General features: G+C 44.3%; 1 protein-coding gene across 4 annotated transcripts in view; it reads right to left on the bottom strand.

The window, feature by feature from the left end:
• Positions 1 to 738: 738 nt before the first annotated feature.
• MKKS (MKKS centrosomal shuttling protein) overlaps positions 739 to 19818 on the bottom strand; it is a 32846-nt gene continuing 13766 nt past the window's right edge. For all 4 annotated transcript variants that reach the window (XM_040351305.1, XM_040351304.1, XM_040351302.1 and 1 more), the window contains 4 exons: positions 13352 to 14750; positions 6600 to 6775; positions 5144 to 5254; positions 739 to 1616 (listed from right to left, as the gene is read on the bottom strand). In XM_040351305.1, coding sequence (XP_040207239.1) covers positions 1173 to 1616; positions 5144 to 5254; positions 6600 to 6775; positions 13352 to 14342 — 1722 coding nt within the window. In that variant the 5' untranslated portion in view covers positions 14343 to 14750 and the 3' untranslated portion in view covers positions 739 to 1172. The remainder of the gene's footprint in view (positions 1617 to 5143; positions 5255 to 6599; positions 6776 to 13351; positions 14751 to 19818) is intronic.

The raw sequence follows: 19818 nt of genomic DNA, 5'->3' as shown, positions 1-19818 counted from the left end.
AATGCTATAGATCAGGCATGTCCAAAGTCCGGCCCGCGGGCCAATTGCGGCCCTCGTTCCAGTTTAATGCGGCCCCACTGGTAATTTGGATATATATATCTTTTGTGGAGCCCAATGAATCCCTGAGCGCCACTGGGATTTGTTGGGGGGGCCACAAAAGCTATATACTGTATTTATGATTCTGGCAGCCTCGGAGGAGACATGGAGGGGGCCGGACGAGTCCTGTCAGAATACATATTGGAGAATCCCCTGTTTACTCTGCAGCGTTTGTAATAGGAAGTCCCGTCTCCTGGGTTGCCATTCGACGACTGTTCTGTCTATCATAGGAGGCGGGACTTTGTATTAAAGAGGCCGCCAAGCAAACAGGAGATTCTCCTGTATGTAATCTGTTTGCGCTCGCCCTGCCCCCTCAGAGGCTGCAGATGGCCATGGATCAGGCTGCACTGATGGCCATGGATCAGGCTGCATTGATGGGCAGTGAACCTTATTTTTCTTCACAGTTCTTTATTTAAAATAAAAAAAAATCCAGAAACTTCTTTCTTAAAGTGAGGGTGCGTGTTATATGCCGATAAATACGGTATATCCAAATAACACGCCCACGCTCAACCTCAGACTCTTCACCACACACAGTCACAGAGGCAAGAGAATTCTTGTTGGGCAGTGTATTTGTTAATTTGCATTTATTTTTAATGGTTCAAAGAATGTCAGGCAAAATGGTCGGCCCTCACGCATGTTCACTTCATCAAATCTGGCCCTCTTTGAAAAAACTTTGGACACCCCTGCTATAGATGGATCAAGAGAGAGAAGGGGGTGCTGATCTAGAGGCCAGAAAAAATTAGCCCCTGGGGTATAACTGATGGATAAATAACTATAAATGTACCAAAAAGAATAATAAATACTTTATTAAATAATAATAATTACAAAAGTATATAATTAAAGTAAAAAAAATAAAAAAAAAGTTGTCTTCCACATATACAAAGGCACCCGAGAACACGCAATTATATGCAAATTTATTTTATATAGCCATATATAGTTATTTATCTCTCATTTATACCTAGGTGGGGCTCAATTATTCTGGTCTCTAGATCTGCATCCCCTTCTCTTTCTTGGTGTTGATCTATTGCTTCTGCAATAGTGGATCGCAAAGAGGGGTTTATATTTAACAATCACACTCAATTTTCATCTTTGATAACATACGCCAGGTCCAAAATCAGCCCTGCCGTGTCCACAGCCACTCTGAGTCCATTGTATTTTGCAGTGAAACCATCAACGACCAGTGGCTCTTTGTTTATTAATAATGGGGATACATCTGTGCTGCTTCGTGGACTGAATGCTTTGTGGGCACCGCCTAGCATGCTCCACTCCATGTCATCACCCTTTCCAAGTAACTGACAGCCACACTTCTGTCCAGTCTCTATACAGTTGAAGTCTAGAGTAGAATTAGGAGGAATGGACCAGAAGTGACCATCCTGAAGATCGGTAAGACTGTCTCCTCCATCATGTTCCAGACTTCGTGCTGCTGATTCTAAGCAAGAAGAGAAGCATTCTGACACCAGTTTATATTCCGCCACGGAGCAGTTCTGCCCTTCCAGATGGCTGCTGTGGATATTGGCATTCTGTAACAAGACAAAATTGCTGTGTTAGGATTCTATTGCATGTTGGTTAGACATATCCAGTGCTTCAATGCTGTATATAAGTAGAATAGAAAGGTGATGTGTTTGTGTATAATTTTATTTTTTGTGATTCCTATGTCATTTTGTGATTTGGGTGGAGCAAAATTTCTGACTGTCATTATGATCCTCTGCTTATTTAGAGAGTCACAGGCAGGAAAACTCATTAACTAGTAAAGCTACAGATATTTGGTGAGCAACAAGCAAAATGTCATTTAAAGTGGTTGTAAACCCTCACATATACCAATGAAGTGAACAAGCTCAGATGATACACAGGGATGAAACAAATCCTCCTATGTAGGTTTTACTTGTTTATCTGCAGCCAGATGATTAATATAGATAAAGATTAAGCACAAGAAGTTTGTGTGAAACGCGTCTACGTGACCTCGTGTTGGTGTCTTTGGTTTTTCACTTTGAACAATAAAAGGCAATCGGAATTCCTGGATGTGCAGCCATTTCTTTTCTTACAAGTTTCCCACGGAGGCGGGGCTGGCACTCTATGAGATATTCCACCTCAGGATATCAGCATACACCTGGAGCAGCGGCTCTTTTTCTTTGTATAGGTGTTGCTAGGGGTTGGCTATTGAGGCTATAGCCCATAATCTGGGGCCCATAGCCCTGAGTCTCTAGGGCAGGGGTCAGCACCCAACCCACCGCTGCTGAATGTGGTCACCCGGCCTGCGGACATTTTCACCGCTGTCCTCTTCCATGGACAGCGGTGAGTGGCCAGTATCACAGGGCTGGATGGGGGCGGGAACTGCAGGAGTTAACTTTTTCATTAACCACTTCCAGACCTGCGCACGACGATGTACGTCCTATTTTTAAAGACGGATATCTCGGTAACGGCAGCAGCTGCTGTCACAACCGAGGTATCCATCTTTAGTGTGCGCGGTCTGGAATCCGATAATGGCGGTCTCCGCGGCGGATTCACCGCGAGATCGCCGTTATCGGTGGCGGGAGAGGGGCCCCCCCCCCTCCCGCCGCTCTCCCGTGCCCTCCGCCGCTTACCGGAGCCGTCGGTAGCGGCGGAGGCGATCGGATGCTGTCGGCTGGTGAGCGGGGACGGGACTGAAGGAAAAATCTCCTTCGCCCGTCCCCATAGCTCGGCTGGGCGGAAGTGACGTCAAAACGTCAGTCCCGCCCAGCCTCTTAAAGAGACAAATTTTTTTTTTGGTCATTTGAAAAAATGACATTTTTTATTTTTTTTCTATTTTTTGCATTTAAGCCCAAATATGAGATCTGAGGTCTTTTTGACCCCAGATCTCATATTTAAGAGGACCTGTCATGCTTTTTTCTATTACAAGGGATGTTTACATTCCTTGTAATAGGAATAAAAGTGATAATTTTTTTTTTTTTTTTTTTCAGTGTTAAAAATTCTAAAATAAATAAAAATAAATGCGAAAAGCAAAAAAACATTTTTTTAAAGCGCCCCGTCCCGACGAGCTCGCGCGTAGAAGCGAACGCATACGCGAGTAGCGCCGACATATGAAAACGGTATTCAAACCACACAAGTGAGGTATCGCCGCGATCGTTAGAGCGAGAGCAATAATTTTAGCCTTAGGCCTACTCTGTAACTCAAAAAATGCAACCTGTAGAATTTTTTAAACGTCGCCTATCAAGATTTTTAAGGGTAAAAGTTTGACGCCATGCCACGAGCGGGCGCAATTTTTAAGCGTGACATGTTGGGCATCATTTTACTCGGCGTAACATTATCTTTCAAAATATATAAAACAATTGGGCCAAATTTATTGTTGTCTTATTTTTTAATTAAAAAAAGTGAATTTTTTCCAAAAAAAGTGCGCTTGTAAGACCGCTGCGCAAATACGGTGTGACAAAAAGTATTGGAATGACCACTATTTTATTCTCTAGGGTGTTAGAAAAAAAAAATATATAATGTTTGGGGGTTTTAAGTAATTTTCTAGCAGAAAAAAATGTTTTAGTCTTGCAAACACCGAATCTGAAAAACACCTAAGGTCTGGAAGTGGTTAAACAGCAGGTGATTGGTTGCTGGGCAATCCTACCAAACAATCACCAGTCTGTTAATGTGAAAAGTTAACTTCAGTAGTTCCCGCTCCCATCCAGCCCTGTGATGCCGATCTCAGATGCTCTGCTTACAGTGTGTGTTTGTGTGGTGGGGTGCAGGGGACAGAGGATACTACGGTGAGGTGCAGGGGACAGAGGTGCCCAATGGGTTCTAGCCTCTAAACTTTTGTAGACCCAGCAACACCCCTGTCTGCAGCCCTCTCTTCCCTACACCCCTTCAAAAGGGCAGAAACTTGGTAAAATCCTTCTGCATCTGTTAGTATAACAGAGGAGGGGGCGGGGAGGCTGCAGTCCCCCCCCCCCCCTCTTTTCACACAGCAGAAGAAGTGTGTTGTGAATAGACAAACTCTGTGCTGAGCTCCCTCCTCCACACAAATGTGTATCTCATTTGTTGGGAAAACTTCTCAGAAGTAACTCATGCTGATGGAATAGAGGAACGAAGCACCAGAGTTTCGGAGAGAGAAAAGTAAATACTACAGATATATGTGCTTTGCTCAGATTTTATGACTGAGGTTTACAACCACTTTAAGGACTCATGCACACTGCAACTCAAAAAAGCTCCCACAGGCTTTTGAGCTCTCATTTTTCTCTGTCTGGAAACTCCCCTCCATGTTAGCCAATGTGCCCATGCACACTATGGTTCTTTCAGGAGGTTACAGGCAGAAAAAGACAAAAACTTGCGTTTTTGAGAGGAGCTTTTGAGCAAAAAAAAGGATGCATAAGTGCCCAAGAATGTTTGAAAAAGGCTCAAAGAATCTAGAAAAAAAAAAGAAAAAATTGGTTGAGGGTGGGGTTTGTGAAAAAAAAATTCTTATGCTCAAAAAAAAGAAAAGAAAAGAAAAACATGCAAAAGAGCACAAAGAAGCACAAGCTTCTTCAAGTTTTTAGGCAGAGGGATAAAAGCTCAAATGCCTGTAAACACAGCTTTTTTTTGAGATGCAATGTGCATGAGCCCTAAGCCAATAATGGCTACCCCCCTCATTTCTAGGGACTGACTGACAGCTGTGAGTGGAGAGACCAACTGGAGTAAATGGTGCCAAGTGTGATGTAAAAGGCGTCAGGAGTCATGTGACCTTTTGATCAGTGCACGCCCTCCCAACAAGAAGTTTGGGAAAGATGCACTGGGGATGAGGAGGATGCGGCTTGCCAGCATCTAAAAAGTAGGTGACTAGGGACACACACAAAAAAATTACAGGAGTAGGTATACTATACTATGTCTCTTCTACAATAAAAGTTAGGTCACCCCTGGCCTGTCAATTAAGATGGCAGAAGATGCTGGAGATCTTGACACCGAGAGGGGGCTTGCGGATTTCACATCTCTGGATTGGAGGAGAGTATGTTGTATGTATGTAAATGGGCCTGGTGCCAACAATGTTAGGTTGGGGTTTATGAAGCATAGGCATGTAACGTTATGAAAAATCTTACCATACCTTATAGCGGACATAAGCAGCTAAATGTGTTTCAGTGCAGCCGCCTCCAAGGAGCAGCCAGGGGTCCTTAAGCAGGTGATTTAAAGTATTTTCAGCAGTTTGACAAACTCTCTTATTAAAAAGAAAAAGAAAAGTATGTTATGTTCTGATATAATTACATGTTGTACATTATATATTCAGTCGGTAATTTATCCCTACAAAACTGCAAGAAAAAAATAAAAAAATAAATTGTGAACGTTTTTTCTATCAACTAAAACAAAATCACATTTCTCCACCAATCAGGAGAAGCCTTATATTTTTATCAATGAATACAAGGCTTCCTCTGGTTGGCTGAGGTTGAAATCGTGATGTTCAGAGCAAACCTTGTTTTCCAGGAGCGGCCCTGTTTCCCTGTAGTGCTAGTAAAATGTGTGAAAACCTCAGCCCAAAAGCATGCAAATCCTGTTGAATTTGAGCTTTAGACCCCTTTCACACTGAGGAGATTTTTTCAGGCGGTACAGCGCTAAAAATAGCACTGATATACCTCCTGAAAAACTCCTGCACTGCATACTCAATGTGAAAGCCCGAGGGCTTTCACACTGAGGCGATGCGCTGGCAGGAGAGAAAAAAAATCTCCTGCTAGCAGCATCTTTGGAGCGGTGAGAGGAGCGGCGTGTATACCGCTCCTTCCCATTTAAAACGATGTGAAACCGCGGCAATACCGCCCGCAATGCGCCTCTGCAGAGGCGCATTGCCGGCGGTATTAACCCTTTATCGGCCGATAGCGGGGGTTAATACCGCACCGCTAGCAGCTGAATCCCGCGACAAATCCGACAGTATAGCGCCGCCATTTTTAGCAGCGCTATACCGACACTGCGCCTCCCACCCCAGAGTGAAAGGGGCCTAAGTGGAACTCTGATCCTCCCCTTCAACAAAGGTCACATGTTGAAGTTCATAGAAATCTACATACATTGCCAGCACTGAAGGGAGCCTGAAGCATCATATTCTTCAGAAAAAGTATTTTTAGGATCCTCTATAAATCTTTATATTAATATTTTTTATTAAATTAAAAAAATAAACATCTTATGGTATTGCACAAAGTGGCTCTGAACCTCCTCTTCTGGGGTCCCCCACTGGCCTTGCCCACTCTTCTTCTGTGTCTGCCCCAAAGTAAACCGCTTGCTATGGGGTAGATGCGTGGGCGTTGATTGACAGCAGCGGCAGCCAATAGGTACTACTACTGTGAGTAGAGGGCGAGGAAGAGAAGAGATACAACCATAAAACATCGCTGGATCAATAGAGGACTCAAGTAAGTATTTAGGGAGGTGGGGCAGCACAGCAAGTCATTAAATGTTTTCTACCTCTAATTCAGGGAATGCATTAGGGTAAAAAAAACATTTTAGCTTTAGAACCACTTTAAATTATGTTTTTGTTGCTGATGCAAAATTGAACAACCAGAATAAAAAGCATGATTTACCACAAGCTCTTTCAGGGATGTCTCGTTTCGGTTGCAGAGCAGAAAGCTGCACACAGACGTGTCAGAGGGAATAAGATGCAAGTACTGCTTGTTTCCATGGGACATTTTGCTGATTTGCCCGAGGCTGCCATAGCAAGCAGAGGAAAGACTGCTCAGAGAAGCTATAGACTGTGCACCTGTGAATGAAGGGGGGGAAAAAGTCAATTACTTTAAGCTGCTGTAATAGTTTTCTGGAAAAGGTCATAAATATTGATGCAGGAATATATATATATATAGCCACAACGGCACAGAATAAGACTGATAAAGGAGACCTGTGCAATAAAATCTCAGTTATTCATGTTTAATTGAAATACCTGATCTGTGTCATTGTCAGTAGGTCAGCTGCAGATTCCTTACATCTCGTGTGTATCAGACAGCAAAAAACTAATTGTTCTAGATCTCTTCTCCGCCTATTCCGTGCCAGAGTGCCAAGCTCCTGCCATGGAGAGCACTACAAACTTTCTTAAAGGAAAACTACACAGACATATGCAGGCCGCCACTGCGGACCTCTCTGATAAAATGCTAGTACCTAGTTCTCATTGCTATGGAACACAAGTAAAAGAAAAATCTCCCCAATAAGAAACAGATGGAAAAAAAATAAAAAACTTGACATTACTCTAAATCAGGGGTGCCCAACCAGCGGCCAGGGGGCCACATGTGGCCCACAGAGCCCTCTGATGTGGCCCGCGACCTCCTGCTTTGGGATGGCAGGTTCACAAGTCCAGATCGCATTTTGCCGACCCATGTGAAAGCAGCCTTAGGCCCATTTCACATGATCAGTTCAACTCACACAGACCCTCCATTCATCTCTATAGTGCGGCAGATGTAAACAGACTTGTGTCCACTTGCACCCACCTACCTCCAATCCAATCCACAAAAAAAAAAAAAAACAGAAAAGGGTCTGTCCCTTTCCATCTGCTTGGATCGGATGGGAGGGCACACAGAGTAGAGTGGGCTGTGTCCGTGTTCGCCTCTGCATATACAGAGTGGACACTGATTCTGAATTCCGTCCGCTCCACTCATTGTGGCCCGCGACCGGTTACCAAGTCGCTTATGTGGCCCCCTGCTCTAAATTAATCTGTTACTCTATTTAACTACTTTCATATATGTAAAAATATATATAAAAAAGTATTATTTTTTTTTGCCAGAAGATTACTTAGAACCCCCAAACATATATATATTTTTTTTAGCAGAGGCCCTAGAGAATACAATTGTGGCAGTTGCAATTTGTCACATGGCATTTGCGCAGCAATTTTGTTTGAAAAAATACACTTTCATGAATTAAAAAAACACGATATATAACCCAATTTTGTGCAAAATATGAAAGATGATGTTATGGCAAGATAAAAAAACATTGATTTAAAGCTTTTTTTTTTTTTTTTTAAATGGCATAGTTTACATTGGACTGGAAGCTGAAGCCACGCCATGATGTTGCTCCGGTCCTCTAAATTTTCGAAACAAAGGGCCGGTTTATTGTTCTTCAGACTCTAGGAGGTCCGGGTTTTGACCAGCGGGATTGGAAATTTTCCTAGGATCAGTGGGAGTAAAAATGTCCACATTTGGTATTAGGAGGAGGAATAGTGCCCCATCATGGTTATAATAGGGAGGAATAGGGACCCATTATCGGTATCTGTGGGAGAAATGGTGCCCTGTTGTTGGTTTCAGAGTAGTGTTATCGGTGGGAGAAATGGTGCCCTGTTGTTGGTGTCAGAGTAGTGTTATCGGTGGGAGGAATGGTGCCTCAAGGGCCGGATAAAGGCAAGCAAAGGGCCACATCCAGCCCTCGGGCCACAGTTTGGAGACCACTGTCCTAGACCAAAGAATTAAGCTGAGGCCGTCTTTCCTTAGCTAATCTCTGTGGTCAGCGGCCACAAACGCATTGGTTCCCGGACTTACTGATCATCCAGTGCATTTATATAGCATTGATCAATGTAATAATGTCACTAGTCCCCAAAAAGTGTAATACCCCCTGTATCACATGTAATACCCGGCTGATCCTGCCTGGCTATGCCCTCCCCCTGTACTTCGACCACGATATATAAGGGCTGCTGATCTCCAAGTACGTGCCTCCCTCATACACAGCCCCGCTCTCCTGTGTCACATCTGTCCTCACCCTTCACTGTCTACTTGTCACACATCTAGGTGTCATGGAGTGGTGAGTAGAGAGGAAATCTCAGCCTGGACTCCAAGCACTTGCACCAGATTCTGCTTGCACCACTTTCAGTAAATCTCCCCAAAAATGTAAACAAATAGTTTGTATACAAAAAAAAAGTCAAATTCAGAAATCAACATACCGTATATACTCAAGTTTAAGCCGACCCGAATATAAGCCGAGGCACTTAGTTTTACAACAAAAAAATGGCAAAACGTATTGACTCGAGTATAAGCAGAGTTTTTCAGCACATTTTTTTGTGCGTTTCTACCAAACAGTTCTACTTTGGTTTCATCTGACCATATGACATTTTCCCAATCCTCTTCTGGATCATTCAAATGCTCTCTAGCAAACCTCAGACGTGACCGGACATGTACTGGCTTAAGCAGGGGGACACGTCTGGCACTGCAGGATCTGAGTCCCTGGCGGCGTAGTGTGTTACTGATGGTAGCCTTTGTTACGTTGGTCTCAGCTCTCTGCAGGTCATTCACTAGGTTCCCCCCGTGTGGTTCTGGGATTTTTGCTCACCGTTCTTGTGATCATTTTGACCCCACGGGGTGAGATCTTGCGTGGAGCCCCAGATCGAGGGAGATTACCAGTGGTCTTGTATGTCTTCCATTTTCTAATTATTGCTCCCACAGTTGATTTCTTCACACCAAGATAGCATGTACAAAAGTCTACATCTAAAATGTTTTTAGGCCAGTGTTACAGCAATAACTCAAAGAGGGAGATTTACTAAAACTGGTGCACACAGAATCTGGTGCAGCTGTGCATATTAACTGCTTAAGGACCGTTGCACGCCTTTTTACGTCAACAGAATGGCATGGCTGGGCAAATGGGCATACAGGTACCCCCCCTTTAATTTGCCGCCGTGTGGCGGCGTGCTTGCGACCTCCGTGACTGTGCCCACGGGACCCGTGGACTCGATGTCTGCCAGTGTCCCGCGATCGGGTCACAGAGCTGAAGAACATGGAGTTGTCAGTGTAAACACAACGCTATAACTTTTGCGCAAACCAATCATTTTTTTTTTGCATTTTGCATATGTAGAAGGATCGGCCTAAACTGAGGGAAAAAAAAAAATGTTTTATATATTTTTTGGGCATATTTATTATAGCAAAAAATATTGCATTTTGTTTAAAATTGTCGCTCTATTTTTGTTTATAGCGCAAAAAATTAAAACCGCAAAGATGATCAAATACCACCAAAAGAAAGCTCTATTTGTGGGGGAAAAAAAGGACGTAAATTTTGTTTGGGACCCACATCGCATGACCGTGCAATTGTCAGTTAAAGTGACACAGTGCCGCATCGCAAAAAATGTCCTGGTCTTCGGCCAGCCAAATGGTCCAGGGCTTAATTGGTTAACCAATCAGCTTGTTCTATTAACCAATTGCCAACTAGTGACATGCTCGAACGTTGCTAGAATTCAAGTGGTTATACTGGAATGATTTCAAAGAACAATGGGGTGGCCCCTAAAAGTCACACATCTAGGTGTCATGGAGTAGTGAGTAGAGAGGAAATCTCAGCCTGGACTCCAAGCACTTGCACCAGATTCTGTTTGCACCACTTTTAGCAAATCTCCCCAAAAATGTAAACAAATAGTTATTCGTATACAAAAAAAAAAGTCAAATTCAGAAATCAACATACCGTATATACTCAAGTTTAAGCCGACCCGAATATAAGCCGAGGCACTTAATTTTACCACCAAAAACTGGAAAAGGTATTGACTCGAGTATAAGCAGAGTTTTTCAGCACATGTTTTGTGCTGAAAATGCCCCCCTCGCAGGGCTGGTGCAAGGATTTTTGACACCCTAGGCGAAACCTCATTTTGCGCCCCCCCTTTGGCTCTATCCCTGACCCCACCCCCTTTTTCCTGCCCACGTATACCCCACCTTTTTTAGATTACTACCATTTTTTGGGGGGGGGGGGGTCAGTCACTGAGCCTGGAGGTGGTGGGGGCATCAGTACGGCGCTCCTGACTGATGTGTGCTCTAGGCTGGCGATATGGAGTGCCACCTCCATCAGTGCAGCTTATCAGTGGGAACTCCTCATTATGGGCACAGCAGGTGTACAGACCCCAGAACTCAGCACAGGGATGGTGGGAACACCTAATAGGCACAGCGGTTGTACAGACCTCAGAACTCAGCACAGGGATGGTGGGAACCTCTCATAATGGGCACAGTGGATGTACAGAACTCAGCACAGGGATGGTGGGAACCTCTCATAGTGGGCACAGCGGGTGTACAGACCCCAGAACTCAGCACATGGATGGTGGGAACCCCTCATAATGGGCACAGCAGGTGTACAGACCCCAGAACTCAGCACAGGGATGGTGGGAACCCCTCATAATGGGCACAGCAGGTGTACAGACCCCAGAACTCAGCACAGGGATGGTGGGAACCCCCAATAGGCACAGCGGTTGTACAGACCTCAGAACTCAGCACAGGGATGGTGGGAACCTCTCATAATGGGCACAGTGGATGTACAGAACTCAGCACAGGGATGGTGGGAACCTCTCATAGTGGGCACAGCGGGTGTACACAGACCCCAGAACATGGATGGTGGGAACCCCTTATAATGGGCACAGCAGGTGTACAGACCCCAGAACTCAGCACAGGGATGGTGGGAACCCCTCATAATGGGCACAGCAGGTGTACAGACCCCAGAACTCAGCACAGGGATGGTGGGAACCCCTAATAGGCACAGCGGTTATAAAATACAGCCCAGTTCTTGTAAATGCTGCACCCCCAGGCAGTATCAGCAGTAACCAGGGCAGCAGCCTGATCTATAGGCAATGTCTTCCATGCGGGGTCACCAGCAGAAGAAAGAAACATAAAGAGACCCAACATACTGACCACCCTGCACAGCACTGATATCGGTAATAACATGTGTAGCTGGACACTGATTACTCACCCACATCCTCTGCTTCCAAAACCTGCCATGCTGTGACCTGTGCAATGTGACCAGGGGAGGGGGTGGAACATTCCAAGGAGCTGGGGGGGGGGGGGGGGGTTATCAGGAGGAAGAGCTGAACTGAAGGCTGGTATGAAATCATCCTGTCCTGAAAGTTTCAGAAAGACGAAGGAACTGTTTACTGTGCCATGGGGGAGGGGAGGGGGGCTGAGTGTGTGCAGAGAGAGCATTAGAGGAGTGAATGTGCTGCAATGTGAAGTCTGTGTGGCGGTGACTTGTCCTCAATGTTCCCCTATGGGGGAAGTTCCTCCACTGACTGCGCAGGCGCAAACTTCCCGACAGAAATCCCCGAACCTCGCCCGGTATCCAGGCTCATTCTTTAACATCCCCGTGGATTGGAGGATGTTAAAAAAAGAGCCAGGAGGCCGAGCGAGCGAAGCGAGCCGTCCGAGCGCAGCGAGGACGTGAGGCCGACTGGCCACTTTCCTCTAAGTCCACGTCGCCCTGGATGCCGGCCGCTGTTCGGGGATTTCCGTCAGCAAGTTTGCACCTGCGCAGTGCTTGAAGGAACTTTCCCGATGGCTGGAACCATCTCTGCGCCTCAGTTCGCGCATGCGCTGGAACTTCCGTGATACCTGGAACCAGCACGGCAGATCAGCGGCATTTACAAGCACCAATCTCTGTATTTTCCTCCACTGGTGTGTGTGTGTCTCCTTATACACAGCATCTGCGGCTCCCCCCAGCTAGGACTTTATGTGTCAGTGCCCAGGAAGGATGAGTGTCGGGAGCTGGGTAGAAGACACTTCAGTTCCAGGCTGCTCTGTGTTTTGTGCCTAGGAAGGAGAGGAGCACAGATCTCTCCCATACACTTGTACTGCAGAGGGGCTCCAGTAACAATCTGCATTCCCCAGTGTCTCTGCACTCCTCCCCCCTCCTCGCACTCGTCTGTCCTACTGTAACCCGGCTCTACACACACACGGCTGTGACATCTCCACGGCAGATAGCTGTGTATACACAGCAGCCAAAGTTGCGCTCTAGGTGGCAGTGCGCTCTAGGCGGCTGCCTAATCCGCCTAGTGGTAGCGCCGGCCCTGCCCCCTCGGCTTATACTCGAGTCTCTCCCGGCGCTGTACCCATCTGCAGCCTAATACCCGGTGCTGTGATACATCTTCAGTCTTGTATCTCCCAGCACTGTGCCCATCTTCAGTCTTATTATCTCCCGGCGCTGTGCCCATCTTTAATCTTTTTATGTCCCAGCGCTGTTATACATTCAGTGTAAGCCATGTAGTGTAACCAAGCGCCACCTCCTCCTCCTCGTCCATGATAGGCTGACTCACTGCTAGGAAACCGAGACAGTGTGGCATGCACATGGACACAGTGAGGCACGCAGATGGACATCCTAGGCTTATACACGAGTCAATTTTTCCCATTTTTTTGTGGTAAAATTAGGTGCCACGGCTTATATTCGAGTCGGCTTATACTCGAGTATATATACGTGTAATAGACATTTCAATATATGTAAGATTAAATATCACATTTATATGTAAACATCAATTCTCAAAAGCAAAACAAAATTTATACCTGGTTTTATGATTTTAAGAAGTTCCATTGTTAATACATTCTCTTATATACATAGTTGTTTGTTTTTTTACCTGTCATTTGACTTAGTGGTTCCATAAGAGCCGCTCCTAATCTTTCCACAGCAAGGATCTTCTGTTCTTTTAAATATTGCATCAGAGATGGATGAATGACTTTTTGACAGACAAGTACATGAACATGGTCATCCACTAACTGTTTGCCTAAGGCCAGCAACTGTTCCAGCATGACGTGTTCTGGGTTTACACTATCCACCACATCCACAGAGCCATCTCCTGTATCACTAAAATCTCCAGACATTGAAACGGAAAACAAGGCCAATTTAATGTTTGCAGGTGGCAAGTCTGGCAAAGCTAGTATTCTGTTCCAACTGCTACCTGGCATTTCAATGAGAACACCAGGAACTAAAGTGGATTCCATTACACTCAGACCTTCAACAGGAACCATCACGGTCCTCCCTAATACCATATTAGATCTGCTTTCTAAAGGGACTTTGAAGAGAAAGGCTTTGACAACTAAAACGGTAATGTAGTCTACTTCTTTTATGGTAACCATGCAAGCAGGTTTACTGCAAAGCACAGATCTTGTTAGATCAAAAAACGAGGAGTTACAACTAAAATCTACCTTTAGTTTGCATGCACAGTCCTCCGATGTCAGATAACTCAAGCACATGTCCAAAAGTCTTTTGTTTATAGTGATTACCTTGTGAGGGGACAAAGGTAACGCCAGGCATCTGTCAATGAGGTTGCAGCAAAGAATTGCCGCAAAAAGCCCACCATCATTGAAGTGAGATACATGATTACGGACAGAGGACACAAGCAACTGTAAGACTGGATGGCTAATAGACAAGCCACCAAGTAAGGCGGAGGACTGTGATGTTGTAATAACATAACCTCCACTACCATTATGGACATGTTTGAGCCTACCAGTTGGTCCGTAGCATGATGCTACAATCATCTGTAGCACATTCAGTGGTCCTTTGATTGAAGCACTAGTTACGGGTCCAGCTGTACACTGCGATGGCTTTTTCATCTCGACTTTTGCCATGATTAAACCTAAGATTTCAGATTATGCTTCCAAGAAACAACTCAGGCTCTTGTTTTATAATTTAAAACTGATCATTTATTTATCTCATGTGAGCATGGGCAAAATGTATGACATCACAATAGCAGATCAGTAAAGTGTCAACAGAACTGTGAATGGTGATTGGGATGGGAGTTCCTGTGGTGGAGCCAGGAAAAGTATGACATCTAGTGGGCTCAGTTGCGGCTCTTATTGTCCTTTATAGCCATCGTGTCCCGGGCAGAGTTTTTGGCCACCTTTTGCATAAAATATGTCCCAAAGTGAATGCCTACAAAAGATGCTCCTGCAACCCAGAGCCAATTCCTCCTTAAAAACGATTTAGCTTTCATGGCTCCTTGTTCAGCAGTAAGAAAGAGGGCTCCAAAGAGAAACCTAGAACAAAAATGCCATAATTGCAATTATATGAAGTTTAATACATCACATCATACTAAATAAACTTTAAACTGAATTCCATGGAAATTAAAAATCCTCCCTTGTAGTGGGGCTGCCCCCAAACTGCAAGGATTATATGCTTAAGTGTAGGGAGGGGGGACAAAAAACATTGGGGTAGCCAATCAGCTTCTAACTTTAGCTTGTTCAATTAAGCTTGGACAATAAAACCTGGAAGCTGATTGGTTGCTATGCAGAGCTCGACCCGATTTTGCACTCCAGTTTTACTTACCCGAGTATAGATCTATGTTTGTCCCAAACATATTTGAATCTACTTAAGCCTGTTACACACTATGGGCCAGATTCATAGAGAAATACGTTGCGCAGCGGCGGTGTAACGTATCCCATTTACGTTACACCGCCGCAGGTTTACAGTGTAAGTGCCTGATTCACAAAGCACTTACCTGTAAACTTGCGGCGGTATAACGTAAATCCACTCGGCGCAAGCTCGCCTAATTCAAATGGGGCGGGCACCATTTAAATTAGGCGCGTTTCCGTGCCAAACGTACTGCGCATGCTCCGTCCGTCAAATTACCCGACGTGCATTGCGCTAAATGACGTCGCAAGGACGTCATTGGTTTCGACGTTAACGTAAATGGCGTCCAGCGCCATTCACGGACGACTTACGCAAACGACGTGAAATTTCAAATTTCGACGCGGGAACGACGGCAATACTTAACATTGCTTAGACCACCTAGAGGGCAGCCTTAACTTTATGACGCGTATCGCTACGGAAACAACGTAAATTTAGATCGACGGGCAAAGCGGACGTTCGTGAATCGCAGTAACTAGTCATTTGCATATTCTACGCCGACCGCAATGGAATTGCCACCTAGCGGCCGGCCTAGAATTTCAGCCTAAGATCCGACAGTGTAACACAGTTACACCTGTCGGATCTTAGGGCTATCTATGCATAACTGATTCTATGAATCAGTCGCATAGATACGACAATCTCAGAGATACGACGGCGTATCTCTTTTGTGAATCTGGCCCCATCAGTTTTTTTTTTCTCAACCCAGCATCTCCCCTCTGAGCTATGGTGTTCTGACAGGGGGACTGCCCCCGCCGCCAGAACAAAATGGTCAGCGCTGATCGGATGTTGGTTTTGCAGTATGCCCATTTGGCTGGCATTTATTGATCCAGATGATATTAGGCCCATGTGTACCAGGCTTAACTGTTGACCGACTCACTATCTCTGCTGGAAGTCTATTTGGTAAAATAAGTTCTGTATTCATATCTTGTTTCTGTTGTCCTGATACAGAGGCGTAAATGAGCATTGTTATCCTCGGAAGAAACGTGTGTTACTGGCAGGATCACCAGGTGAAAAAGGGCTTATAAGCTGCAATATATTACACTTTTTGTTTTTGGATTTAGATACGCTTTAATGATTGATAACACAATACGTAAATCTTCCACTATTCAAACCTGAACATCTAATCAGACCCTAAAACGCAACACTTAAAATGGCACTTTCAATTAACCACTATGATCAAACGTTGCCCTAAGGCTGGGTTCACACTACTACACTACTTTCATCCTACTTTGCTCTGTGTTCAATGTTTCCCTATGAGAGCGTCTTGTAGCGTCCTACACAAGTCGGTCCGACTTTGAAAATGCTCCCTGTACTACTTTTGGTCCTACATTGATCCTACTTCAGGCCCATTGAATATCATTGAAGTCGGACCAAAGTAGTATCCTGTTCATGAAAGTAGGATGGATGTAGGATAAATGTAGGATAAATGTAGGACCAATCTAGCAGAGCAAAGTAGGATGAAAGTAGTGTAGTAGTGTGAACCCAGCCTAAAGGAACATTTACACATATGAGTAGGTTAAAGTATACATTTGTGCACGAAGACCAGTTGATTGTAAAGTCTTGTTTTTAAACAAAAAAAAAATAACAAACATATTACAGGGTTGACAAATTTGCTTGGAATCTAGGAGCCAGCTAAAAAAGTTAGGAGCCAGAAAACGCACCCCTGTCCCGACGAGCTTGCGCGCAGAAGCGAACACATACGTGAGCAGCGCCCGCATATGTAAATGGTGTTCAAACCACACATGTAAGGTATCGCCGCGATTGGTAGAGCGAGAGCAATAATTATAGCCCTAGACCTTCTCTGTAACTCAAAACTTGCAACTTGTAGATTTTTCTAAACGTCACCTATGAAGATTTTAAAGGGTAAAAGTTTGTCGGCATTCCACGAGCGGACGCAATTTTGAAGCGTGACATGTTGGGTATCAATTTACTCGGCGTAACATTATCTTTCATAATATTAAAAAAAATGGGGATAACTTTACTGTTTCATTTTTTAATTAAAAAAAGTTTAATTTTTTCACAAAAAAGTACGCTTGTAAGACCGCTGCGCAAATACGGCGTGACAAAGTATTTGTTTTGTTTTTTGCCCAACTTCCAAGCCAAGTCGCCAGGACACTATTTCTAGTCGCCATGGCGACTGGGATTTGTCAAGCCCTGACATATTATATTTACCTGCTCTGTTGCAGTGGATTTGCACTGGGCAGCCTGGATCCTACTCTTCTCGAGTCCCTCTTCGCTGCTCCTGATCCTGCCCTCTTGTTAAGAGCCTCCACAGCAAGCAGCTTGCTATGGAGGCACCCAAGCCGAGCTGAAGCTCTGTGTGTTCATTCAGACACGGAGCGAACTGACTTTGATTGACAGCCATGGGAGACAATGGCGCCACTGCTGTGTTTCAGCCAACCAGAAGTTAAGTTCCAGATGGCCGAGGGATTTCTGGACATCGCTGGACAGAGATGGGGCTAAGGGAGGCTGCTAAACAGTCACACAGAAGGATTTTAATGCATAGAATGTAGGGCTGCAACTAACGATTATTTTCATAATCGATTAGTTGGCTGATTATTGTTTCGATTAATCGGATTTTTTTGGGCCAATTTGTTGTTGGGCAGATTACAAAACACAAATTGCTGCAAAAACACATTACATGCTTTTCTGCAGCTTCTCCATTGAAGTAATTTTAACCGAAAAAAAAAAAAAAAAAATAACACTGTTTTGCGTTAAAAAGTCCTTGCCCTTTCCAAATACGCAGCAGCCGGAAAAAAATCATGGATGTGAACGTGTCCCATAGGAAAGCATGTAAATGAACTGTAGTGTGTTTCTGCAAAAAGCACCAAAAAACACAGAGTGTGAACCCGGCCTGAGATGTTTAGTAACATAATGGGGTTAAAAAAAAACAAAAATAAGTACAAAAAGAGCAAAAAATCGCTACTGTAAGGGCCCTTTCACACGGGGCGGATCAGTAATGATCCGCCTCCGTGTGTCCGTAAGCTCAGCGGGGATCGCTCCGTATATCCCCGCTGAGCCGGCGGCTGACAGGGCGGTCCCCGCACACTGTGCAGGGACCGCCCTGTCTTTTCTCCGCTCTCCCCTATGGGGGGATCGGATGAACATGGACCGTGTGTCCGTGTTCATCCGATCCGCAGACGGAAGAAAAAAAAGGGTTTCCTTCCATCCGCAAAATCGGATCTTTGCGGAGGCGGGTGATTACGGGTGTCAGTGTATGTCCCTTTTTCATCCGCAAACGGATGGATGAAAAAGCGGACATACGGTCCGCACATGTGAAAGGGGCCTAAGGGGTTCCTTTTTTTTTTACTGTGGGACAGTGAAAGTAATATTTACAGTAGCAATTTGCTTTTTTGTACTATAAAGGGCTAATTTTAGTTGTTTTAACCCCATAATGGGGTTATGAAATTAATCGATTACTGGCCAATTAATCGATTATGAAAACTGTAATCGATTAATTTCATAATCGATTAGTTGTCGATTAATCGATTAGTTGTTTCGGCCCTACATAGAATGCATTAAGATGAAAAACCTTCTGCCTTTACAACTCCTTTAAAGGCAGCCCATTTTCATGAACGGGCTCCTAAATTACTTTAACACATGAAAAAACTCATTAGCACCATTTCTTACAACACAATGCACAGAATAGTAATTTCTGTGTGGATACACTATATTGCACGTTTGTGTGTATTTTTTTTTTAACTGTATAGCTGTACTATGGTGTTATTTAGGATATTTACCCATGAGAATGCACATATACCTGCATAGTATAACTATACATGCAAAACTGTAACACAAAAATGTAAATCTAGTCTAATATTTAACACTTAGCCAAACCCAAAAACGTAAACTCCATGCAAGCAGAAGCACACACACAGCTGAAATACATACATGGACGCTGTTTTATCTGCCAAAGGATTGTTAAAGTGGTAGTAAAGTCATAACTAAATTCTGCTGCCAGGCAGGGTTCTTATAACAGAAGAGACCCCAATAGTCTGTTTTGTAATAAATGTGATCTGAGCTGCACATGCGCAGTTCATATTACATTTACGGCCAACGGCGATGTGACTCCCATGCGCGTGCGTGGGAAGTCACTGCAGTTTGGCTGTTCAAGAGACTAAAGAAATCAAACCCAGAAGTACAGCGGGCAAAGATGAAAGCACAGAGAGAGCCGTTTCGGCTCTATGCTTGAGTGCTCCATTTGCAGGTAAGTCTGTCATATTAGTACATTATGGCTTAAACCTGCAGGTGGACCAGCCTTTTTAAATAAAGGGGTAAGACTTTACCATTGTTTAAATACTGCTTAGCCAGAGTTGTGATTCATTGATTCCTGCCAGACAGAATACTCAGTCCCTCTAGCTCTACTACAGCAGCAGTTGAGTTTTGACAAGTACAGCAGTAAATTCTTCCGCGTTCTCTGGGCTTGACCACGAATGACAACCATGTCATCTGTGCCCCCCCCCCCCCAAAAAAAAGTACTATTTCCAGAGCTCTCAAAAGATTCTCTAGAAACAGTACATTCATTTAATTTTTCCCATGAGAACTCAGATTAAAGGGTCACTAAAAGTTAACTGATTCCTTTTAAAAATGATTAAAAGTAGATAAAAATCAATCATATAATGTGCCTCTAGTTTCACTTTCACATTTTTTTTTTTTTAGCTAAATAGCTTCCTTTACCTTACTGCAGTACCGGTTTCA

Source organism: Rana temporaria, chromosome 4 (assembly GCF_905171775.1).
Source record: "Rana temporaria chromosome 4, aRanTem1.1, whole genome shotgun sequence".
Taxonomy (NCBI): Eukaryota; Metazoa; Chordata; class Amphibia; order Anura; family Ranidae; genus Rana; species Rana temporaria.
This window is presented reverse-complemented; position numbering and strand designations above follow the sequence as displayed.